Source organism: Macaca thibetana, chromosome X (genome assembly GCF_024542745.1).
Source record: "Macaca thibetana thibetana isolate TM-01 chromosome X, ASM2454274v1, whole genome shotgun sequence".
NCBI classification, from domain to species: Eukaryota; Metazoa; Chordata; class Mammalia; order Primates; family Cercopithecidae; genus Macaca; species Macaca thibetana.
The window spans coordinates 98,736,633-98,762,052 of record NC_065598.1 but is presented as its reverse complement, the minus strand read 5'-3'; the positions used below and the strand labels follow the sequence as shown (position 1 = coordinate 98,762,052).

The following is a 25,420-nucleotide window of genomic DNA, read 5'->3' as shown; positions in this document are numbered from 1 at the left end:
TCTGAAAGACACTGTGGCCCAAGCAACCCTAGAGAAGTCCCACGTGTGTTAAATGTCACTATAAAGCATAGAGAAGCTTTAGATGACCAGAGTCAGAGTTCAACCCACTGACGACTCCAGGGAACTCGGTGGGATTTTGGCCCTGAATGACTGCAGTGCATCAGCAGCACTGGGGCCAGCAGAGAGCACAGGGCCCAGCAGAAGGGGCGCAGTGTTGGGCCGGCATGGCAGGACCCAGGGGAGGAGACGGGGCTCAGTAACAGAGGACTGATAGGGAAGCCCCCACCTCTGCCTACTGGACTTGTTCCGGAGTACAAGTTGAATCATGGCAGGCCCTCTTTGAAGTTATTGGTGCTTCTATAGTGGGTTGGCGTTCTGTATGCACAGCAGGGAACAAGATCCCACTGAGTACAGCTGGTTACTGCCTCATTTCCTCCCCACAGCAGCCCTGTGAGGCAAATATTTTCCCTATGAAAAGACTGAGTCTTAAACATGTGTATCTGTAATAATTACCAGTTTATTCCTCTGGCTAAGAGATCCAGAGGTAATTGAAGGTTTACATTTCATTTTTACGCTTCTGTTATTAAGAGTTTATTAAGTGTTTCGTTGCCTTCCGAAGGCGATTGACAAGTTCTTTTACTGTGTCTACTTTAGCGTTTTTTGTGACACAAGTAATATACACACATAAACATATATTCATTTTTTGGCAAGTGAGAAGATGCAGACAGGCAAAAAAGAAAAAAAAGAAAAAAGATCACACAGAGATTCACTGTTAACCTTTGGTGTATAATAAAATCAGACACTTTCCTTTGCATTATGTCACATAGAAATGTACAAATAAAGTGTACATATATACACACATATATGTATACACTGTTTTGCAACTCGTTATTTTCACTTTGCAATATACAATGAGCATTTTTCCATGCAAATGAATGAGACCTCTTATTAAATGAATAAGATTGGGTCAAAAGATGAGATGTTGACAAGAGTCATATGTAAATCTCAGCAACATCAAAGGACTGGAGTAAAATGATAGCAAATATTTTTATCAAGAAAATGCAGACAAACAGAAAGGGGCAACATTAATAACAGAAAATAATTGAATTGTCAGGGAAATTAATTAAATGGGATAAGGACGGTCCCGAGAATGCCTGTGGTTAGAATGCAGAGCCCTAAATTTCTTTCTCAGACCCCTTATCTCTTCCAAGCACCTTTCCATCTCATCTCCCTCCCTTGTCATTTCTTCATCTTTAAAATGCCTATAGTCTATGTCCTCTTTAAATTCTTCGAGAGACTGAAGCAGCCTCTGTCTAAAATTCCCTTCTGTTTGCTGGCGTTCAAATTCTCCATAGGGGCGTTCTTCCTCCCTCTTTGGCACGCTGCACTTTGGCTTTCCTTCGTTTTCTTTGCAGGGTTTTTGCATGATGTTGTTGTTGTTTCCTGCTTAACTCTAGAGAGAAAATGTAGAGATAAATTGCTTCGTTACTTTTGAAACAGGATTGTCAGTTTCTCTCTGAGGCAAGATACTTTCCCATCCCTACCCCACAGGTCCAGACCTCATAAGTCAGCCGCAGCTCCCTCCACCCTCTCATCTCCCCGTTTTCTCCCCTCCCACTTCAGGAACCCACCATGTCCCCAGCAGACAAGGCTAATGGCCTCTCCAATGGGCGGGAGAGGGGGAGCAGAAAAGGAGATGTACTGCGAAGCCGCAAATTTCGCCTAGCTTTTGCCCTTCCCGACTCCTACCCTCAGAGATCTCAGTCTAAGTGCCTCTGTCATACTGACCTGTGCGGGGTAGTTTCCTGCTCTTTTTCTTTCCCCCAGATGTGTGTGAACACAGACCCTGGGACCTGCAAACAAAAAGGAAGGGGCGGGGAGGAAGGAGCTATCTGTGAATCAACCAGCTCCAGAGACAAGACAGACGTTATTATTTTGAACCTGGGATTCTCATCATCACCGTCATCGCCTCCCGGATTTCTACCTCCTGGTACCTCCTTCCTGTCTCTGTCTTTTCCTTCAGGATTTCCGTTTCCACTCCCCACTCCTCACCCTCAGGCCTGGGCCTTGCAAGGCCCGCGTCTCCCTCCTTCGCAGCGTCCCGCGCCCCACCCCACCACCACAAGCCGGCATTGAGTGAGGTGAACTATTTTCAAATGATCTCTAAATTTCTGTTGTCTCCATCCCAAGATTTCAGCCTTTCTCCACCCACCAACCCATACCCCAGGCCTAAAATTTTCTCTTGACAAAATTGGAGAAAGACCAGAAGGATAAAAAGAAAGTATGCCAGGGTGAGAGAAGCCGATTATTTCAAAGCTATCACTAAATCTCTAGGTGTCTCTCAAAAGATTTCGACCTACCCCCTTACTCCCTACTGCAAAAGATACAATTATCTCCGACGATTTTGCAGCGGTTTTGGGAAAGCAAGCCTGGACCTATTCCAGTCATTAGATTCACCCACTACTGACCCAGGGGTCCAGTGGTTCCTTCACTCCAACCTGCTGGGATTTAAGGAATTTACCTCTTCCTTCCCTTGGCCACAAGCACGCACGGCACGCTTGTCTGCAGGGCAGAAAGGAGCTGGTACCCAGAGGAGAAAGAAGCCCGGGAATATAAGGACTTCGGTTCACGTCAGCTCCTGATCACGTGAGGATTATGTCATTTCCCCATCTCTGGTCCCCACTTTCCCCTCCCACCAGCAGCTCTGCAGAAGTGGACCGGCTTACCAACCTCCCACCCCCCACCACACCAGGCCCTGTCACTCATTTTTGTCTTTGCTAATTCCAGAGGTCAAAAGTGGCCCCTTCTCCCTGTGGTCGGAATTTGTCTTTCTCTGATTACCAGGGAGGGGCTGCATTTTCCCAAAGTTATATTAACCATTGTTACTTTTTTTGTGGTTGTGCTGAGAGGGAGGATTACTTATCCTTTTCTAAGCTATAAGAAAAGAAAAGTGGCAGTCTCCTCCATCCAATCTCCCCTCAGCCACCAATAGCCATCATTTCTCTTGCAGTTCAATCCTTGAAACCAGATTGGAGGGAATGGGGTGAATTAGAAAAGGAGGTAATAATTTAGATTGTGCTTCTTACTTTTGTTTTGATAATTTCTTATTCTTTTCCAATTTTTCCATAAACATATATTTTTAATAATCAGAAATATGATAAGGATATGTACATTTGAAAAAAGATTCAAGTTAGGAGGATAAGAAGGCCAGCCACCTGTTTCTGCTGCTGAAGTCATAATATAAATATAGATCCTTTAGGCAGACACATTTTTTAATTATTATTATTATACTTTAAGTTCTAGGGTACATGTGCATAACGTGCAGGTTTGTTACATATGTATACTTGTGCCATGTTGCTGTGCTGCACCCATCAACTCGTCAGCACCCATCAACTCGTCATTTACATCAGGTATAACTCCCAATGCAATCCCTCCCCCCTCCCCCCTCCCCATGATAGGCCCCGGTGTGTGATGTTCCCCTTCCTGAGTCCAAGTGATCTCATTGTTCAGTTCCCACCTATGAGTGAGAACATGCGGTGTTTGGTTTTCTGTTCTTGTGATAGTTTGCTAAGAATGATGGTTTCCAGCTGCATCCATGTCCCTACAAAGGACACAAACTCATCCTTTTTTATGGCTACATAGTATTCCATGGTGTATATGTGCCACATTTTCTTAATCCAGTCTGTCACTGATGGACATTTGGGTTGATTCCAAGTCTTTGCTATTGTGAATAGTGCCGCAATAAACATATGTGTGCATGTGTCTTTATAGCAGCATGATTTATAATCCTTTGGGTATATACCCAGTAATGGGATGGCTGGGTCATATGGTACATCTAGTTCTAGATCCTTGAGGAATCGCCATACTGTTTTCCATAATGGTTGAACTAGTTTATAATCCCACCAACAATGTAAAAGTGTTCCTATTTCTCCACATCCTCTCCAGCACCTGTTGTTTCCTGACTTTTTAATGATCGCCATTCTAACTGGTGTGAGATGGTATCTCATTGTGGTTTTGATTTGCATTTCTCTGATGGCCAGTGATGATGAGCATTTTTTCATGTGAGGCAGACACATTTTTTGAAGTTTAAGATGTACAAGTCAGTTGGAACCTACCCTTTTGAGGGGCTCCTCAAAAGGGGCATGTGAGGTCCTTCTATTAGGTGAGTCACTGAGACCATGATCCTACAGCACCTTGCCCTTAGATTTCCAGATCGCAACCGTAAGTCACAAATTTTTACTAGTTTGAGCTCAGTATCATGCCCTCTTTCTCCCAGTTTATATACCATACACATAACCCTTTTTTTCTTCAATACTGTACCCCAAATATCCCAACTTTTTTCAACACTCTCATTCAGAAAAGAATAGTTTTTCATTTTCCTTAGACATCTCCATCCTATTTATGTTTTCCATGACCTTATTTAGCCATACTGATGTATTGAAAGTTACTTGTAGTACTAACAAAAATTAGTCACATTTAGCCACCCAACACACTAAACTTTTTGTTGCTAAGGATTTGGGTACTTGTCTAAGTAGATTTGCTCTTGATTTGTTAGCTTGGAATATATTCAATAGAAAGGGGGATGTGTAAACGTCTTATAAGTTGTTTTTAGGAAGATTGCAGCTCATTATGAATATAAAGTTACCACTAATCAGTTTGATGTAAATGACTCCAGAAAAAAGTTCAGTGGTCAGAAAAAAGCCTTAAAAAGAGTAGAGTATCGTTGTCACAGTTATTAAGGAATGATTAGTTGTGATAGAGGCAAAAAATTCGTTGGTGGGGAGAAAAATTCCTGAATCCTCTGTGAACAGCTTTTCATGCAGATGGTTAAACTCAGAGTTACAAAATGGCTGGAAGGATTCAGGTGTTGAAGACTTTGCATATTAGTATTTTTTTTTTTTTTTTTTTTTTTTTTTTTTTTTTTTTTTAGTAGTAGAGACGAGGTTTCACCGTGTTAGCCAGGATGGTCTCGATCTCCTGACCTCGTGATCTGCCCGTCTCGGCCTCTCAAAGTGCTGGGATTACAGGCTTGAGCCACCGCGCCCGGCCTGACTTTGCATATTAGTTAGAAGAATGGCATTGGACAGATCCCAGTTTGAATTAATTGTACTTACTTAGCTTTTGTATAAACTTGCGCTTTGTCTGTAAAATGAGGCTAATAATTTGAAGTATCTCACAGAGTTTTCAGGACTAAATTACATATTTAATATGTGTAAAACATTTAATACATGACTGACAGGTACCAAGGGCAGGCCTGAAGCCTCAATATGTGGGGGCAGGTCTGGCACCAGGGATGGGGGAGGCGGGTGAAGCTGAAGCCTGCAGCCCAGGGATTCAGTTTGGCAGTGGGGCAGGCCTAGACACTTGAGTTTTTAGAGCAGGCCTGGAGCCTGGGGCTGTGGGATCCAGACTAGTGCTAAAGCAGGCCTGGAGGCTCAGTCTGCAGGTACTGGCCTAGAGTCTGGGGCCATGGGGGTGTGTCCAGCGCTGGATATTACTGGGATGGGCCTAGTGTTAGGATCCAAGAAAAAGTCTGGTGTTCACTTCCTTCTTCCCCCAAGTGGATGGTACCTCCAAGCTGTGCAGCATGGGATTCAGGAAGGGGTGATGTGGGTAATGTAAAACTTTCCTTCCTATCCTTTTCAGTGTGTTTTTCTTATTTCTGTTCTATACCCAGGTGCTGTAATCTGCCAGCTGGTTTCCTTAGCTCTTGCGAAAGTATTTTTGTGCCCAGATCGTTGTTTAAATTGATGTTTCTGTGGGAGGATGAGTGCAGGAAAGTCCTGTTCTGCCATTTTGCTGACGTCTAGCTCCTCACATCTCAATTAATTTTTAATAAGGCACGAAAAAAGGGTAAAAAGGAAAAATAAAAAGATGGGACTTCTGCAAGCAAATAGCAAAATACTAGTTTTAAATCCAATTGTATTAATCATTACATCAAACATTAATTGCCTAAGCATGCCAGCTAAAAAAGGAGAGTGTAGTGGTTGATTTTGGGTGTCAGCTTGACTAGATTAAGGGTTACTCAGATAGCTGTTAAAGCATTATTTATTCTCAGTGCCTCGGTGGGCACTGAGCCAGTCTCTCTCCTGCTCAAAGGGAAAACTAGGTGGTTTTGCTTTTAATTAAAATGATTGGGCTTCCTCAGGTGTGTCTGTGAGGGTATTTCCAGAGGAGATTTACATGTGAATCGGTGGATTGAGTGGGGGAAGAGGGCAGCCTCAATGTGAGTGGGCATCATTTAACCAGCTGAAGGATTAATGGAACAAAAAGGTGGAGGAAAGGTGAATTTTCACCATTTCTCTACTGGAGCTAGGAAAATCATCTTCTCCTGCCCTTGGACACCATAACTCCAGGTTCTCTGACCTTTGGACTCCAGGAACCACACCAGCAGCCACCCCTCACAACCCTCACCATACACCCCACCTGGGGCTCTCAGGCCTTTGGCCTCAGACTGATAATTACACCATTGGATTTCATGGGTCTGAGGTCTTTGGAATTGGATTGAGCCACACTATCAGCCTTCCTCACTCTCCAGCTTGCAGACAGCCTATTGTAGGACTTCTCAGCCTCCATAATCAAGTGAGCCAATTCCCCTAATAAATCTCTTTTCATATATTTCTTTATGTATTCTACCAGTTCTGTCTTTCTGAGTGCCACGATCTCAGTTCACTGCAAGCTCCGCCTCCTGGGTTCACGCCATTCTCCTGCCTCAGCCTCCCGAGTAGCTGGGATTACAAGTGCCCGCCACCACGCCCGGCTAATTTTTTGTATTTTTAGTAGAGATGGGGTTCACCGTGTTAGCCAAAATGGTCTCGATCTCCTGACTTTGTGATCCGCCTGCCTTGGCCTCCCAAAGTGCTGGGATTACAGGCATGAGCCACCGCACCTGGCCACGTACAGGTTTTTTATATAGTTAAATTGCATGTCATGGGGGTTTGGTGTATAGATTGTTTTGTCGCCCAGGTTAATAAGCATAGTACCCAATAGGTAATTTTTTCGATCCTCACTCTTCTCCCACCCTCCACCCAAGTAGGCCCTGGTATCTGTTGTTCCTTTCTTTGTGTTCATATGTATTCAATGTTTAGCTCCTACTTATAAGCAAGAATATGGGGTAATTGGTTTTATGCGGAAACACACTTTACAGACACACATTGGTTAATAGTAAAAGAATGAAAAAAGAAATAGTATAGAAACATGAATCATAAGAAAGATGGAATGGTTAGATTAATATCAGCACAGTAGATTTCAGAACAAGAAATGTCCATGGACAGATGAATGAATAAAAGTGTGGTATATACATACAATGGGATATTATACAGCCTTAAAAAGAAAGTAAATTCTGATACATGCTACAACATAGACAAACCTTGAAGACATTATGTTAAGTGAAATAAGCCAGGCAGAAAAGGATTGATATTTTATGTTTCCACTTATATGAGGTACCTAGAGTAGTCAAATTCATAGAGACAGAAAGTAGAACAGCGGTTGCCAGAGGCTGGGGGAAGCAAAAAAAAATGAGGAGTTATTATTTAAAAGGTACAGAGTTTCAGTTTGGGAAGATGAAAAAGTTCTGGAGACGAACAGTAGTGATGGTTGCACAACAATGTGAGTGTACTTAATGTCACTGAACCATACACTTAAACATGGTTAAAATGGTAAATTTTAAGTTATGTATATTTTACCACAATAAAAGCATATTTTATAAAAATGAATGGGAAACCTTTGGATTAAAAGAGAATTAAGAGATGTATAAAGCAAGGGTAATGTGTGTTGGATCCTCAGTGAAACAAATGTAACAAAAGAAACCATGATAATTTATGGAACAAATGAAAATTTGAACACTGAATAGATGTTTGATATCAAGGAGTTATTTTTAGGTATAATAATGATATTGTGGCTAAATGTATAAAGGGCTTATCTTTTAGATATACATACTGATACATCAATAGATGAAAATATATACTGTCTGGAATTTGCTTTGAAATAATATGGTAGGAAAGAAGTGGGTGGGAATAAAAACAGGTTGACCATAAATTGAAATTGTTACAGCATAAAGGTGGATACACTCAGGTTTTGTTTTATCTTTCTAAACTACTTTTGAATATATTTCAGATATAACTCACAAAAAACTAGTATCCAGAAAGAAATGTTCTGTTGGGAGTGTAAATGATGCAATCACTTTGGAAAATATTTTGGCATTATCTACTAAAGGTGAAGATATGGATACCTATAACCCAGCAATCCAACTTCTAATAAATACCCATTAGAGATGTGTATGAATGTTAATGGAAACATTATTTGTAAATAACCAAAAATTTGAAAATAATATCCATAAAGATGAGAATGAATAAATATGTTACATTCATGAAATGATATAGTAAATGGCAATGAGAATGAACTAGATCTATACATAAAAACATGGATGGACATAACTAACATAATTTGAGTAGTATAAAGACCAAATAAATAAAAGCAGTATGATTAAATTTACATACAGTTAAACTGCAGGCAAAAGTAAATGGTTGGAAGGGCATTTATAGGTGGTAAAACTCTAAAGAACAATAAGGAAATAATTATTGTAAAAGTTAGGATAATGGTTACCTCTGGGAAGAAGGTAGTATTTTGTAATTAGTAAAAAAAAATCACCTGATGGGTTACAGGTGCTTGTAAAGTTCTATTTCTTGACCCGAGTTTGGTTATATGTTACCTGGACGTTTGTTTTATAATTATTTATTTATGATTACTGCACTTTTTAATAGATGTGTTATAGCTCACAATTTAACAGTAAAGACATGCTGTCGAGATAATTGGTTAATACTTTAGGATAATATAAATTTTCCCAATCCTAAAAAGAGATCTGAATGAATTAAACATTTAGATGTTAAAAAATTGAAACAATAATAAGCTAAGAATGAATAATAAAAGAAAGGTTAGCTTACCGATAAGGCAAGAAAATGTATTGAAAAATTAGAATGTATGAATATGAAAATACAAGTTTTATGTGGGTGTGGATGAATAGGAAGTTCTCTATACTGTTATTGGGGGTAGAAAATGGTGTTACAATTCTGAAGGCAAATTTATCACATCTAAGGATTTACCTAAGGAACTAATAGGGAAGATCCTAAAAACCAGTGGTATAAGGTGGCAAAAATATATTGAGTACCTGATCTTTGCACGAACTTTGCTGGTGAAAAGTAAGCTTACTTTAGAAAAGGAAAACAAAAACTAAGAACAACCAAAATGTTCATCTATAGTCAATAAAATGTAGTTATCCGTGTAATAGAATATTATGTAGCCATTTGAAAAGATCAGGTATATCTAACATGTCTAATGTAAAATATTGCCAGGATACATTGTTCATGGTAAAAAGAATATAAAAGAATATGAAAATAATACCAGATACATAAAAATATATACCACCCTGTCAAACATGTTTATCCCTGGATAATGAAATTTGACAAATAATAGGTCCTTACACCTGTGGAACTCAATGAAAGGCGGTTACGATAATTGATTGCATGTCCACTGATCTGTGTCAATTTTGAGTGGATGGGTAGGTGGGAAGGATACCCATGAGGACATGGTATTTGCCCTCTAGAGACCTCTGAAAACCTCAGCTTTGGTCGTTTTCTGCTATGTGCCAAGCATAGGCTAGGTGTGTAAGCCAGTGCACTATCCCATGTAACCCCTCATCAGCCTATAAGGTAAAGATTCTTTTCTACATTTAACACATGAGAAATCTGATGCTTGTCTATGGTTACACAACAGATCATCTGCCTGTGTTGTCTCCTCCATGCCTATTTGGCTCAGTTATTAGCCAGTTCCTGTGGGATTTATACCTGGGCTTCTTAGCAGCTCCTGGTGATTATCAACTATGTAAGAAAACAGATGCTGAGTGAGTCAGTACCCATGGGTAACTCAAAATGTGCAGGATACTGGCACAATTTGAAATGCAATGTTTACATTTTTAAAATATGAATATTTAAAACAAATATTTTAAAAAGGTGGCCACTGAAGTCATTTGGAGAATTAGGGGAAGGGGGCAGAGGGGCTCTTTGTCTATGGTTTTCACAACTAGATGTCTGAATTAGTCAAGGTTCTCCAGAGAAATAGAGCCAATAGGGTGTGTGTGTGTGTGTGTGTGTGTGTGTGTGTGTGTGTGTAGGCTCATGGAATAGATTCATGCAATTATGGAGACTGACAAGCCCAAAATCTGCAGGGTAGGCAGGCAGGCTGCAGACCCAAGGAGAGTTGATGTTGCAGTGCCAGTCTGAAGGCTGTTTGCCAGCAGAATCCCCTCTTGCTCAGAGGAGGTCAGTCTTTAGTTCTATTAAGGCCTTCAACTGATTGGATGAGGCCCACCCACATTATACAGAGCAATCTGCTTTACTCAAAGTCCACAAGTTTAAATGTTAATCTCATCCAGAAAATACCCTCACAGAAACATCCAGAATAATGTTTCAGCCAATAGTAGGGCTTACCACTTCAAAGGAACAAATAGAAAAAGATAACTTATTTTGTTAGCTTAACGTTTTAAATTCAAGTTAATCATGAAAGCATTTTTTCCTCTCTAACCACAGTACGCTTTCATGCTATCTGGACTCACTTGAATAGGACTTACAGAGTGTGTTCTCTGAATACCAAAAATGTACTTAATTAAAAAACAGAAACATTAAATATCTAGAAAAAGCTACAAATATTGTAAAACAATAGGTTAAATAAATAAATAAATTACAGAAAAAATAGAAATATTTCAAACTCAACGATAACATATCGAATTTTGGAGATGCTGTTAAAATGGTGTTTGGGGAGAAATTTGTAATTTTAAATGCTTATATTAGAAAAAAAGAGAGGTCTAACATCGATTATCTAAATTTTTATGTACAAAAGCTAGAGAATAAAAGGATATTAAACCCAAAGTAAATAGAATAAAACAAATAAATGAATATAGAAATATATCATTATTTATGGATATTTTTGAGGAGACTTAATATTGTTAAGATGTCAGTTCTCCTTTCCCAAGTGATCTTCAGATTAAATGCAATCACAATCAAAATCCAAGCAGGAGGGCCGGGCATGGTTGCTTACGCCTGTAATCCCAGCACTTTGGGAGGCCGAAGCAGGCAGATCACTTGAGGTCAGGAGTTCAAGACCAGCCTGGCCAATATGGTGAAACCTCATCATACAAATCCTACGGAAACTATTCCAAAACTAGAGGGGGGACTACTTCCAAACTCATTCTACAAAGTCAGTGTTACCTTGATATCAAAACCAGACAAAAGACACGTCAAAAAAAGAAAACTATAAGCCAATATCTTTGATGAATATTGATACAAATAAACCTTAACAAAATACTAGCAAACCATATTCTATGATACATTAAAAAGATCCATTCATTATGTCCAAGTGAGTTTTATCCCAGGGGTGCAAAAATGGTTCGACATACACAAATCAATCATTATGATGCATCATATTAACAGAATGAAGCACAAAAACCATGTGATCATTTCAATTGATGCTGAAAAAGCATTTAATAAAATTCAACATCCCTTCATGTTAAATGCCCTACAAAAAACTGGGTATAGAAGGAACATACCTCAACATAATAAAAGCCATATACAACAGACCTACAGCTAGTATCATACTGAATGAGGAAAAACTGAAAGCCTTTCCTGTAAGAACTGGAACAAGACAAGGATGCCATGTCCACTTTCACCACTGTTATTCAACATAGTACTGGAAGTTCTAGCTAGAGCAATCAGACAAGAGAAACAAATAAAGGGCATCCAAATTGCAAAGGAAGAAGTCAAGTTATCCTTGTTTGCAGATGATATGATCTTATATTTGGTTTAGCTGAACTGCGAAGTAACCGCTGAGCTAAAGCCAGCCCAATGATCTTATATTTGGAAAAACATGAAGACTCCACAAGAAACCTATTAGAGCTGATAAACAAACTCAGTAAAGTTGCAGGATAAAAAATCAACACACAAAAATCTAAAGCACTTCTGTATGCCAACAGGGAACAATCTGAAAAAAGATACAGAAAAGTAATCCCATTTACAAGAGCCACACACAAAATAAAATGCCTAGGAATAAACTTAACCAAAGGAGTAAAACATCTCTGTAATGAAAACTATAAAACACTGATGAAAGAAACTGAAGAGGACACCAAAACTTCAATATTGTTAAAATGTCCGTATTACCCAAAGCAATCTACACATTCAATGCAATCCTTACCAAAATTCTAGTGACATTCTTCACATAAATAGAAATAACAATCCTAAAATTTATATGGAACCACAAAAGACCCCGAATAGCCAAGCATATCCTAAGCAAAAAGAACAAAACACGAGGAATCACATTACCTGACTTCCAACTTTACTACAGAGCTATACTAGCCAAAACAGCATGGTACTGGCATAAAAACAGACACATAGATCAATGAAATAGAAGAGAGAACCCAGAAACAAATCCACACACCTACAGTGAACTCATTTTCGACAAAGCTCAATAAATGATTCTGGGAAAACTGGATATCCATCTGTAGAAGAATTAAACTAGACTCCTATCTCTCAACATACACAAAATACAAATAAAAATGGATTAAAAACTTAAATCTAAGACCACAAACTATGAAACTTTAATGTGAAAACCTCTGGAAAACCCTCCAGTACATTGGTCTGGGCAAAGATTTCTTGAGTAATATCTCACAAGCACAGACAGCCAAAGGAAAAATGGACAAATGGGGTCACACCAAATTAAAAAGCTTCTGCACAGCAAAGGAAACAATGAACAAAGTGAAGAGACAACCCGCTGAATGGGAGAAAATATTTGCAAACTACCCATCTGACAAGAGATTAATAATCAGACTACATAAGGAGCTCAAAGAACTCTAAAAGAAAAAAATCTAATAATCTGATTTAAAAATGGGCAAAAGATTTAAATAGACACCTCTCAAAAGAAGACATACACATAGTGAACAGGTATATTGAAAGGTGCTCAACATCATTGATCATCAGAGAAATGCAAATCCAAAGTACGATGAGGTATAATCTCACCCCAGCTAAAATGGCTTTCATCCAAAAGACAGGCAATACCAAATGGCAGCAAGGATGTGGAGAAAAGGGAACCCTCATCCACCATTGATAGGGATATAAATTAGTACAACCACTATGGAGAACACTTTGGAGGTTCCTCAAAAAAACTAAAAATTGAGCTACCATACCATGCAACAATTCCTCTGCTGGGTATGTACCCAAAAGAAAGGAAATCAGTATATCAAAGAGATGTCTGTACTCCCATGTTTGTTGCAGCACTGTTCACCAATAGTCAAGATTTGGAAATAACCTAAGTGTCAATCAACAGATGAGTGGATAAAGAAAGTGTACGTATACACAATGGAGTACTATTCAGCCATAAAAAGAATAAAATCCTCTCATTTGCAACAACATAGATGGAACTGGAGGTCATGATGTTAAGTGAAACAAGCCAAGCACAGAAAGTCAAATATTGCATGTTCTCTCTCTTTTGTGGGAGCTAAAAATTAAAACAATTGAACTCATGGAGACAGAGAATAGAAGGATGATTGCCAGAGGCTGGGAAGGGTATTCAGGGGTTGGGGGTGGGAAAGGGGGATAGTTAAAGGGTACAGAAAAATAGAAAGAATAAAACTACAGTAAAAAATGATTTGATTGTTCATTTTAAAATAATTAAAAGAATATAATTGGGTTGTTTGAAACACAAAGGATAAATGAATGAGGTGATGGATACCCTGTTTTCCCTGATGTGATTATTTCATTTTGCATGCCTTCATCGAAATATCTCATATAACTCATAAATATATACACCTACTATGTACCCACAAAATTAAAAAATAAAAAATAAGGAAGTAATTGCGTTAAAAAGTGTGTAGGTTAGTGAAATAGTATAAGGTGAACACTCTTGTTACCATCACTCAGATAAAAAGATGAAATTTTCCCAGCCACCTCAGAAGCCCTTCCATGTACCCCTTCCCTTTTCCGCAAAAGTAACTACTATTTTGACGTTTATAGTCATCACTTTCTTTGGTTTCTTTGTGGTTTTATCTCCCAAGTGTTTACTGCATAGCTGGACACTATAGAGTTTAGTTTTGCTCATTTTGAATTTTTTATGGTTATTTAAAGTATTAATCTACAGATTTTCTGTCTTTCTCTTGCTTTTCCTTACAAATTATTTGTGGAATAACCTGAGCTATTTGACTTGTACAGTTTCCCACAATACTGGATTTTGCTGTCTACTAATGGTGTAGTCCAACCTGATCCTCTTTCCTAAAAATTGGCAATCGTATTCAGGGGTTTTATTAGACTTGGATATGATTGCTTTGGATTAATAAGCTGTATTGTTTTCTTTCACAAAGAAATAAATGCTCTTTTTGGTTTTTATCAGCCATTGATGTTTAATACTATCAAAGGAAAGCCTGTAATTGTAATGTGCTTAAGAAAATGCGGTGTGGTAGCCTCCAGCAACCAGCTAATGAGTTCCCCCCTCACACTTCTGGCAATGCAGTTTCTATAAACACTAAAGACTTAATTTTAAAATTATATATGTACACACATATACATATGTATACATACATACATGGATACATAGGTACATATATAGATTTTTAATTAAGACAAAGACACACTCATAGAGATATCAAGGTACAGGATTCTAAACATTGACAACAACAAAGAGTTTGCCTTTGTCCGGATGATACAATTTGGTAACTACAGGTGTGTGGGTGCTAACTTTACTTTTCAGTCCTTTGTTGCTAATTCATAGTCATCTCTGAGCAAGAGAATGAAAGGATATTAAACCCAAAGTAATGTAAAACCCAAAATGCTCTTAATGTAAATTATTCCTACCTGTCATATTAATTTTTCTGGTCACTCTGTCTTGAAATCTCAGAGCCTTGTTTGATTTTTACCCCTTCCCTAAGCAACAAGTCCCTATCTTTCTTTACTCTGATGGCTGAATCTGTCACTCTCCTGGTTTAGGCCCTTATCATCTTACATATGATCTATTACGGCAACCCATTCTCTGGTGTTCCTCCCTCCATTCTCGTCCCCTCTCCTTCAGAGAGGTTTAAGTAAGATATCCAAGATTACATAGCTGGTTAGTGCCAAGCCTGGGAATTAATCCAGTTTTAGAATGAGGACTGTCTCAATACGACCCTATATTTTCTCCCATCTTCTTCATTCAACCTCCTACCCTTTGTTCACTGATGAGTCAATAGTTATTTTGGAGGCTCCCCAGATGCCCAGAACTGCCCTGTGTACTTTGGCTGTAAAGGGATGGATCTCAGAGGAAGGGTCTACACTGGTGAGAAATCTACTTTCTCTGGGTGGGGTGAATATCCCTTCATATGAGGCCAAATGAAGAAAGGGCTAAAGGGTTGACTGTCAGGCCAATAGGTTCTAGGGGAAGGCAATGCCAGATTGGCCCCAAATAGAAAAAGCCTCAAGGAGGAAAAGTGCTTTGACCTGAGTCTCAGAGGATGGGCAGGGTGTAGAATTAGGATGGGAAGAAGGAAAGAGATCTGTCTGAAGCGACCCAGGCACAGCATCCCTACCATTTGTTGCCTTGTCCTGTTTCATGCTGCTTGTGGATTGAAGTCCTCTTTCTCCTTCTTTAGAAGTCTGTGGATGATGTCTATTGTCTGAAAGTGGTTCACTGCAAGCAGTTTATGACATGAAGTCAGAAAATCTATGTTCTGCACTCTCGTAAGGCCTTTCTTGCTTATTTTCAAGTCATGAAATCGGAATTTTTCAATCTTTCTGTATAGAACTTAGACAAATGCATTAAAAATATACATCTACCTTGAGCCCACAAATCCATTCCTAGATATCCATAATCAATGATACTATAAAATTTAACTGCAACAAAGTTATAGTGAATATGGTTGACCAGGGCTGCTTTATACTATACTGATATTCTTAGATAAAAATAGAGAAAAACCTTATGTTTTACACTATATTGAGTTTTGTGTGGATGTATTCCATATTATAAACTTTGCCAAAGTTTGGTTGCTGATTGTAACCTTATGGCATCACTCATTTTAGCCAAGAGCACTAATTGTCCCCAGGGATAATGTATTCCACCTTCCTTTAGGTAATAGAACTTTGCTCCACAAAGTTTTAGAAGAGCTCTTGGCTTTGTTTCTGTTTGAGAGAGGATATCCCTCTGTCACCCAGGCTGGAGTGCAGTGGCATGCTCACGGCTCACTGCAGCCTCGACCTCCCAGGCTCAGGTGATTCTTCCACCTCAGTCGCCCTAGTAGCTGGGTCTACAGGCGCGAGCCACTACGCCTGGCTAATTTTTTGTAGAGACAACGTCCCGCTATGCTGCCTAGGCTAGTCTCAAACTCCTGACCTCAGCCTCACAAAGTACTGGGATTACAGGCTTGAGCCACCTCGCCTAGAAACACTCTTGATCACTCAACTAGAAACTAACATTTCCCAGCATCCTTTGAAACCAAGTATGTCCACTTGTCCAAATTATTTGCAATAGAATGTGAGTAGATGTGTAGTGTACAACTTCTGTGTCATTTCTTCAGAAGAGAATTGTTTGCTTTCTACTTCCTCTTTCCTCCCTCCTGCATTCTAAAACTCAGAAGAAATACAAGATCAACAGTCTAGGTGACGGTACAGCAACAAAATAGAAGGCACCTAACCTCATATAGTAGACAAATCCACTTGCCCCAAACTCCCTTTCTTTTTTTTTTTTTTTTGAGAGGCAGTCTCGCTCTGTCGCCCAGGCTGGAGTGCAGTGGCGCAATCTCGGCTCACTGCAAGCTCCGCCTCCCTGGTTCACGCCATTCTCCTGCCTCAGCCTCCAGGGTAGCTGGGACTACAGGCGCCCACCACCACGCCTGGCTAATTTTTTGTGTTTTTAGTAGAGTCGGGATTTCACCGTGTTAGCCAGGATCGTCTGGATCTCCTGACCTCGTGATCCGCCCACCTTAGCCTGCCAAAGTGCTGGAATTACAGGCGTGAGCCACCGCGCCCGGCCCCAAACACCCTTTTTATCTCTGGACTATTTTGTGTGAGAAAACTACACTTTTGTTTGAGAGAAGAAATCCTCTGGTTTGAACCATTGTATGTTTGGGGCCTCTATATTATAGTAGCTTATCCTGTATCGTAAGTACACTTGTGAAAGAAGTAATAGAAATTGATCATCACTTTTTTCTGACATGGAAAAATGAGGTTAAAATGAATTCATGATATATGTTCTGCACATTTTTCCTAGTTTGTATTTACTTATATTTTTGTTTCTGGTGGTTTTATATGTAGAAATTGTTTTAATCCTATTATGTAAGTATATTCAGAAATAAGGAATGATTATATTTTATCTATTACAAACCATGTTTATACATATGTATGTATAAGTATTAGAACCCCATTGATCATGATTTTTCTAATCTAATTTATTATTTAAAGTATAAATAATGAAAAGTTTTATTTATCATTAAATATCCCTTTATAGCATATTTTTATCATTTTATGGAACTCAATGATATGAATAGGTAATAACTTATTTAAGGCAATTAATCAATATTGGCATATTTTGTTTTTCCCGTTGTTTTACTGTTATATTTGTTTTACTACCATGAATATCTTTATGCATAAACATTTTCACACATTTATTTTTTGTAGAATAGAATGTAAATAGTGAAATAACTATGTCAAATAGTACAAATATTTCTAAAATTTCTAATAATTCCTGTCAAATTGCCTTCTATAAAGAATGTACCAAATTACATTCCCACCTATAGTGTGAAAATTGTTTTAGATTTAACAATTTACTATGACAAGAAGAATATCTGTTTTGCATTTAGTCAATAAAGTATAAATACATATGTAAATGTGCCCAAATTATAAATTTATAGCTCAATGAAGTTTCACAAAGTAAAACCGTTGAACCAGCATTTAAAACAAAACAACAAAGAAAAATAGAACATTACCAACACTGTAAAATCCTCATTCCAGTGTTTACTAAAGACTGCTACTACCAAGAATTCTAACATCACAGATTAGTTTTGCCTGTGTTTAAACTCATATAAATGGAGTTATACATTAAATACTCTTTTTTTCTCTCTGACTTCTTATTAACATTATGCTTGTGAGACCTATCTATATTGCTTGTAGTTGCAACTTGTACATTTTCATTGTTGAATAATATTCCACCGTGTAAACATATAATTTATACATTTCTCTGATTAAAAAAAATTGGGGTATTTGATAATTGTTGGCAATTTTTAAAGTGCTATTACAGATATATGTGTAAGTGCTGTTTGGTGGACCAATGAACACATGATTAGGACATCTAGAGAGAAATTGTTCGGCCTTAGAGTATACATATGCTGATTTTGACTATATTCTGTCAGTTTTCCAAATCCGTAGTACCAGCTCTAGTTGTACCACATTCTTGTAAAATACTTGTTTTCTGTCTTTATTATTTTAGACTGTCTGGGTGGTGTTCAGGGACATCACATTTTGGCTGTAATTTGCATTTCTCTTAAAAAGTAATGAAGTTGAACATCTTTTCAAAAATTATTGAACATTTATTTTATTAAATGTTCTGTTTTGTGAAGTGTTGTTTTTTAAGATATTTTCCCATTTTTCCATTGTATTATCTTTCCTTTTCTTACTTATTTTTAACAGTTCTTTATATAATACATTATGGACACGAGTCATTTGTTAGATATATTTGTTGCAAATATCTTCTCCCAGTTTGCAGGTTGCTTTCGCATTCTTTTAATGGTGTTGTATGATAAACAATTTTGTTTTTTTGACAGAGTCTCACTCTGTCGCCCAGGTTGGGGTTCAGTGGCACAATCTCGGCTCACTGCAACCTCCACCTCCTGGGTTCAGGCGATTACCCTGCCTCAGCCTCCCGAGTACCTGGGATTACAGGCATCTGCCATCATGTCTGTCTAATTTTTTGTATTTTTGTAGAGACAGGCTTTCACCATGTTGGCCAGGCTGGTGTTGAACTCTTGACCTCAGGTGATCTGCCCACCTCAGCCTCCCAAAGTGCTGGGATTACAGGCATGAGCCATCGCACCAGGCCTAGAAGTTGTTTTTTGTTTTTTTTTTTTTTTTTAATATATGAATAAAGTGCAATCTATAATGTTTTTCCTTCATGCTTAGTGCTTTCTGTGTCCTGTTTAAGAAAACTGCTTACTCCAAAGTCATGAAGATGATCCCCTGTGTTTTTTTACATTAGGATTACATTTTTACCTTTCCCATTTGGGTCTGCAATCCACTGAGTTTTTTTTTTTTAATGTATTATGTAAGGTGGAATCAATATACATATTTTCCCCGTATGGATATCCAACTAATCTTTTCAAAACCACTTTTTGAAAAGAAAAATGCTTCCTCCACTTCATTGAACTGTCACCTTTATCATAAATTAGGTAACTGTGTAGGTAGGTATGTTTCACAGGTCCATATAAGGTAGACACACACACACAAACACAGACACATTTTAATCTTTGAGACAATATCATACTCATAATTGTATTAAATTTTGATATCTAGTAGTGGACGTTTTGGAGCTTTCTTCGTCTAAAAGGCTGTCTTAGCTATATTTGGCTCTTTGTATTTTTTTTTTCTTTTTTTTTTTTGAGACAGTCTCACTCTGTCGCCCAGGCTGGAGTGCAGTGGCGCAATCTCGGCTCACTGCAACCTCTGCCGCCCGGGTTCAAGCGATTCTCCTGCCTCAGCCTCCCAAATAACTGGGACTACAGCCGCCTGCCATTGAGCCCGGCTAATTTTCGCATTTTTAGTAGAGATGGGATTTCACCGTGTTAGCCAGGGTGGTCTGGATCTCCTGACCTCGTGATCCGCCCGCCTTGGCCTCCCAAAGTGCTGGGATTACAGGCGTGAGCCACTGCACCCCGCCCACCTCTTCGTATTTTCATACACATGGTTGAAGTCTGCTCATCAACAGAAAGTGAGCTGTTGAGATTTCCATATGGATTGCACTGAATTTATAGATGAATTTGGGTATAACTGGCATCCTTAAAATATTGAGTGTTTCCATTCATGATCATGGTAATACCTATACTTAGTTATTCTTTAATGTTCTTGAAACTATTTTATAATTTTCAGTGTAGAGGTCTTGAAAGTATTTAATTAGATTTATTCCTAGATATTTGATTTTTAGCAAAACTTATTGGGCTATAATTTACATACAATAAGATACACACCTTTTAACTATATAGTTCAATGATTTCAACAAATGTATTTATCAATGGAGTCACTACCTCATTAAGATACAGAATGTTTTCCTCAGCTGAGAGAGTTCCATTATGCCTCTTTGCAATCAGAAAAACCCCAACTTTCAAGCCAGGCAAAAACTGATTTGATTCAACTTATATCAGTACAGATTAGTTTTGCCTGTTTTAGAACTTATATAAATGCAATCATGCAGAAAACAATTGTGGCTGGTGTCTTTATAGATACAATTTTTTTTTCATTTTTTTAAGATTCATCTATGTTACTGTTTGTATCAGTAGCTTGTCACTTTTTTATTGCTTAGCAGCTTTAAAATGTATGAATACATCACAATTTGTTTATCAGTTCACTTGTTGGGCATTTAGATTTTTATCAACTTTGGGGCTATCATAAAGGAAATTTCTATGAACTTTCCTATGCCAATATTTTTGAGAAAATACGTTTTAAAATCTGTTGGGAAAATTCCAAAAAGTGGAATTTCTAGGACATATGGTAAGCCTAAGTTTAACTTTTTAAGAAACTGCCACCAAGTCTTGGAGTGGTTGAACCCCTCACCAACAATCAATGAGAGTTTCTATTGTTACTATTTTCAAAAGTGCTTGGGACTGTCAGACATTTTAAGTTCAGCAATTATAATGGGTGTGCAGTGGTTTTTCATTCTGGCTTTATTTTACATTTCCCTGATAGTTAATGAGGTTGAGCATCTTTTCATGAGCTCGTTGGTAATTTGTGTATGTAGTTTTGTGAAATGTTTATTCAAATCTATTATTTGCCTTCTTGAGTTTTCGAAGTTCTTTATATATGCTCTGAATTCAAACCCACTGTCAGATACACATATTGTGAATATTTACTCCCAGCTTCTCACTTCATTTTCTTAACCATGTGGTTTAAATGGTAGTTTTTAATTTTGATAAATCCAATTTCTCATTTTTTTTGTGTGATCTGTTCTTTTTCTGTCCTAAGGGATTGTTTTCTCAAAGATTATAAAGTTTTTCTCTATGTTTTATTCTAGAAGTTTTCTAATTTGAGTTTTTACGTTTAGGTTTATGATCCATTTTGAATTAATTTGTGTATAGTATAGATAAAAGGCAAGGCTCCTGTTTTTCCTTTAAGAATTCTGTTATTTCAGCACCATTTGTTTAAAAGACTATACTTTCCATATCGAATTACTTTGACATCTTTGTCAAAAATTAATTAACAGGCAGAAGGAGGTGAATCCTGGGAGCCAAGGGCAGAGAGAGGCAAGTCCCCAGAGAAGTGGGAATGGCCAACAGCTCCCTGAGAAGATGCCTTCCGTCCTTCCTGGGCAGGCAAGGGAAGTCTCAAGAATACACAAGAGAAGGGAGAGTGGCAGAGCCCAGGCTGGGGATGTTAAAAGGGACTCACGGTGAGGATGGGGGCGGGCCCGAAAGTCCCACCTGACTCCAGGCTGCAGGAGGGAGCGTGGGACGGGGGCGGAGCCGCTGGCGATGACAACAGCCCCACGTGATCGGCCAACACTGAGTCTTGCCTCGCTCTGGCGTCGGAGCCGCCGTCGCTCGCTCCTTTCTCGGCTGTGGTACCTGTTCCCGGTGGCCCTGAGGACGTGCGGGCCAGGTGCGGCCCCGAAAGCAGGAAGCGGAGGGGGAGCAGGTAAGGGAGACGGAGGGGGTCCCTGGGGTTGGTGTGGGGGAGCGGCCCCGGCCTGCGGATGCCCCACCCCCGAGGAGCCGCGCTGAGACGCAGCCGGTGCACGATGCAGCCCTGGGGCCCCGCCGCGGGACCGCGAGCCTTTAGTGAGCGGAGGAGTGCCTGGCCCCGCGGGAGCCGGCGGTCCTGAGGCTGCGGTCCTGAGGCTACGGCCCTTCTGAAGCACCTGCCTCCGCCACCAGCGCAATCTTTTCTGAGATCCCTGCTCCGCCCTTCTTGATGCAGAAAATGGTGGTCAGCTTGGGGGGCGGGGCGGCTGAGGCGCGGGGAGAGGGCGGCGAGGAGGGCCCGGGCCCGGCGCGGGGAAGGGGCCGGGTGGCGGCGGGTCCTCGCTAGTGTTCCGCTGCAGCAGCCTCCACTCTTCCCACCCCGGCCGTCTGCAGGTCTGCGAGGCTAAGTGTCGAGGCGACGCACCTCACGTCGAGAATCGGGAGGAGGAGGAGACTGCAAGGATAGGCCCAGGTCGGTGCGAGGGACGGTGGCGGGGCGGGGGTCAGAACATGACGAAAGCCCAGTCTGGGACCCCAGTCGGTGCCTTCACTGCTACGCTTCGCAATCCCCCACCCCCACCCCTTCTTCGTCCTCCATTTTGGCGCCTGCAGAGGCCTGGAGATGGATCTGCAGAGAAGATGGTGGGCTTTGCGGGAGAGAGGGGCGCGGACTGCCCCCCCCCACCCCGAGGGTACACGGGGCCTCTCTGGTGGGAAAAAAAATGAAATTTAAAAAAGGCCTTTGAAATCCAGGGCTCTGAATTTTGAAAGGTGGGTAGTCGGGCCTCTGTCCTCGGTGCTGATCAGTTCACCAAGAATTGAGTCCGTTTTCTCTCTGTCTCCTAGGAGTAATGGAGTCCAAAGAGGAACGAGCGTTAAACAATCTCAACGTGGAAAATGTCAACCAGGAAAATGATGAAAAAGATGAAAAGGAGCAAGTTGCTAATAAAGGGGAGCCCTTGGCCCTCCCTTTGAATGTTGATGAATACTGTGTGCCTAGAGGAAATCGTAGGCGGTTCCGTGTTAGGCAGCCCACCCTGCAGTATAGATGGGACATAATGCATAGGCTTGGAGAGCCACAGGCAAGGATGAGAGAGGAGAATATGGAAAGGATTGGGGAGGAGGTGAGACAGCTGATGGAAAAGCTGAGGGAAAAACAGTTGAGTCATAGTCTGCGGGCAGTCAGCACTGACCCCCCTCACCATGACCATCACGATGAGTTTTGCCTTATGCCCTGAATCCTGATGGTTTCCCTGAAGTTAATAGGGAGACCCCAGCTTCCTAAACTTACACATTTGTGGTGTACCTTTGTCGTAAACCTTTTGATGTTACCTATTTCTTGTGGGTCTCCTATTACCAGCTTCAAACTGAATGTTGTTTTGACCCAGTTTATAAGTTTCTGTCAGCAGGGGAGTTTTACCTACTGCATGGAAAGATGCTCATTATATATTGTGAAGTTAATAAAACAGTTTTAAAAACCATTCTCTGCATTCTTTTTTACTTTAAATCTTAAATATGAACATAAACAGTCATATATGTACACATATATACACATATATAGAAAATCGTGTTTATCTTTGTGGTAGAATTAAGAGGGAGTTTATTCTTGCTTATCCATAATTTCTTATTTTTTAAAATGGAACACGTATTACTTATAAAAAGCAATGTGACCACCTTATAAAAGCAATGTGAGCACTTAATAAACACTTGTGACAGAATCTCAATTTTAACTTGCTTCTGGGATCTCTTTTTAGAAATGTTTAAGAGACACATCTCTTTGAAGATCATAATATTTATCAGTAAGTTGAAGACAATCACCTCCCAGGCTTATTGTATGGACCAGAAAAGGTAATGAGGTTGTAAGCTTTCTCCCAAGTTCTTGTTCTTACTGACATGCATGACCCAACCCTTTAGATATTCCCTTCTGTTATTAGAGGAAATCTCCAAGGTGAGGTCTTCCCTATATTCACAAGTCCAGTGGGCTAAGGAGTAGGTACTTTCATTCCTCTGCTGCTGTGCTCTATTCTCATCATCTCCCCTGGGTATTACTCTGTTTTCTAGGTTTTGCTCCCTACACTGGCTCCTTCCACTGCAGATGTTCAGGAATCCTCAAAGTGAGAAAGTCCCACCAATTTCTCTGGAATTTCCAGTGGATTGAATCCTTGCTCTACTCTACAAAAGAGTGAACAAATCCCCTCTCCCTGCTTTGTTTCATGGAAAAACATTGTCTAGTTCTTTCCTTACAGGTAATTCTGTCCCAGGAAACCTCCTCCTCAGTATAGCAGAGTATGTAAGATGTGTGAGGAAGCACAGCCCACTTTCAATCTGAGATAGTCCCACCTCATACCAGCTCACATTCACCTGAAATCCATGAATGTACAGAATTTTGTTATCTATATGGAGTTGGACATCAGGAAATCACTTAGTGAATCAATGGATACACAAATGAGATCTTTATGAGAAGTCTATGGGAAGACAATTGGGGTTAAGTGTCCCAGCAGAACTAGGAAAATAAAATCCCCGTCAATTTGTGCTAATTAGATGAAATACACACATTTTATGTATGAGGACAGTCTCATAAACTTAAAGTCAGGATTCCAGAACAGGAGTTGGCAAATAACCCAAATCTGGCCCACTGCCTATTATTTGGCTTATAAGAATGATGTTTACATTTTTAAAGGTTGAAAAACTTGAGGATATTACACCAAAACTATGAAATTCAAGTTTTGGTGTCCATAAATTTTTACTGGAACAATGGCCTGCTTATTCATTTACATGTTATCTATGGCTATTTTTGTACTACAGTGGCAGAGTTGAGTAGTTGTGAAAGAGATAGTATAGCTAGCTTACAATGACTACATATTTTTTATCTGGTCCTAACAGAAAAAGTTTGCCACTCCTGTTCTAGAATATAACATTGCAATGGAACTTGCGAAACCAAAGGGGAAAAGTGGATAGGCAGATGAAAATGTCACATAACATCACAAACCCCAGACATGAATCAGATGCCTAAGTAATTTCAAAGCTCTTTCTCCTTCTGCAGGCGCTTAAGACACAAGACAGAAGATTATAGAGAGGCTAGAGTTGAAAGGTCAGGAAAATTGATAAACAGAGAGGCTTATGTCTTACCAGACTTTTTACTTTTGATTGTCAGTGTTGGCACCAGCTTCAATGGAAGAAAAAAAGTGTTCATGAGGAGAAATTAAATTCATGTGTGAACTGATATCATATCCATGATAGAAAATGCATATCTCTTCTATGTCTAGGCAGATTGAAGTTGCCTGTCAGTTTCTCAGAGAAAGTTGAGTTTGAGATTCTACTCTATGAAGAGAGTCTTCTGCTAACCAGTTTCTCTTGGCTCTTCACAGAGTGTTTCTGTCTGAAGGGGCAGTTGAGGCAGTAGCATGTGAGTGATCAGGCTCCATATAAAATGCTCAAGCAACTACCAGCAACTAGCAGAAAGTGAGCAAAAGGCAA

General features: G+C 39.6%; 2 protein-coding genes across 5 annotated transcripts; one reads left to right on the top strand and one right to left on the bottom strand.

Moving 5' to 3' along the window:
• Positions 1-497: 497 nt before the first annotated feature.
• Positions 498-2,648, bottom strand: TCEAL7 (transcription elongation factor A like 7). Of its 2 annotated transcripts, none has more exons than XM_050776067.1 (3): positions 2,522-2,648; positions 1,789-1,853; positions 498-1,453 (listed from the first exon to the last, which is right to left on the bottom strand). In XM_050776067.1, exon 3 carries the CDS (start codon positions 1,424-1,426, stop codon positions 1,124-1,126), a length of 303 nt encoding a protein of 100 aa, XP_050632024.1. In that variant the 5' UTR covers positions 1,427-1,453; positions 1,789-1,853; positions 2,522-2,648; the 3' UTR covers positions 498-1,123. The 2 variants fall into 2 exon arrangements, with proteins under 2 accessions (XP_050632024.1, XP_050632025.1); XM_050776068.1 differs by having other exon boundaries at positions 2,469-2,642.
• Positions 2,649-21,726: 19,078 nt separating this feature from the next.
• Positions 21,727-23,421, top strand: LOC126946042 (protein BEX2). 3 transcript variants are annotated; one of them, XM_050776033.1, is made up of 3 exons: positions 21,727-21,896; positions 22,337-22,415; positions 22,790-23,421. In XM_050776033.1, exon 3 carries the CDS (start codon positions 22,795-22,797, stop codon positions 23,179-23,181), a length of 387 nt encoding a protein of 128 aa, XP_050631990.1. In that variant the 5' UTR covers positions 21,727-21,896; positions 22,337-22,415; positions 22,790-22,794; the 3' UTR covers positions 23,182-23,421. The 3 variants fall into 3 exon arrangements, with proteins under 3 accessions (XP_050631990.1, XP_050631989.1, XP_050631988.1); XM_050776032.1 differs by lacking the exon at positions 21,727-21,896 and adding an exon at positions 21,957-22,184; XM_050776031.1 differs by lacking the exon at positions 21,727-21,896 and adding an exon at positions 21,957-22,187.
• The last annotated feature ends 1,999 nt before the right edge of the window (positions 23,422-25,420 follow it).

Excerpts from the sequence above, each read along its gene's own strand:
- TCEAL7 (XM_050776067.1), bottom strand. The coding sequence starts at position 1,426 with ATGCAAAAACCCTGCAAAGAAAACGAAGGAAAGCCAAAGTGCAGCGTG.
- LOC126946042 (XM_050776031.1), top strand. Across the intron at positions 22,416-22,789 it reads GACTGCAAGGATAGGCCCAG|GAGTAATGGAGTCCAAAGAG; the intron begins GTCGGTGCGAGG and ends TCTGTCTCCTAG.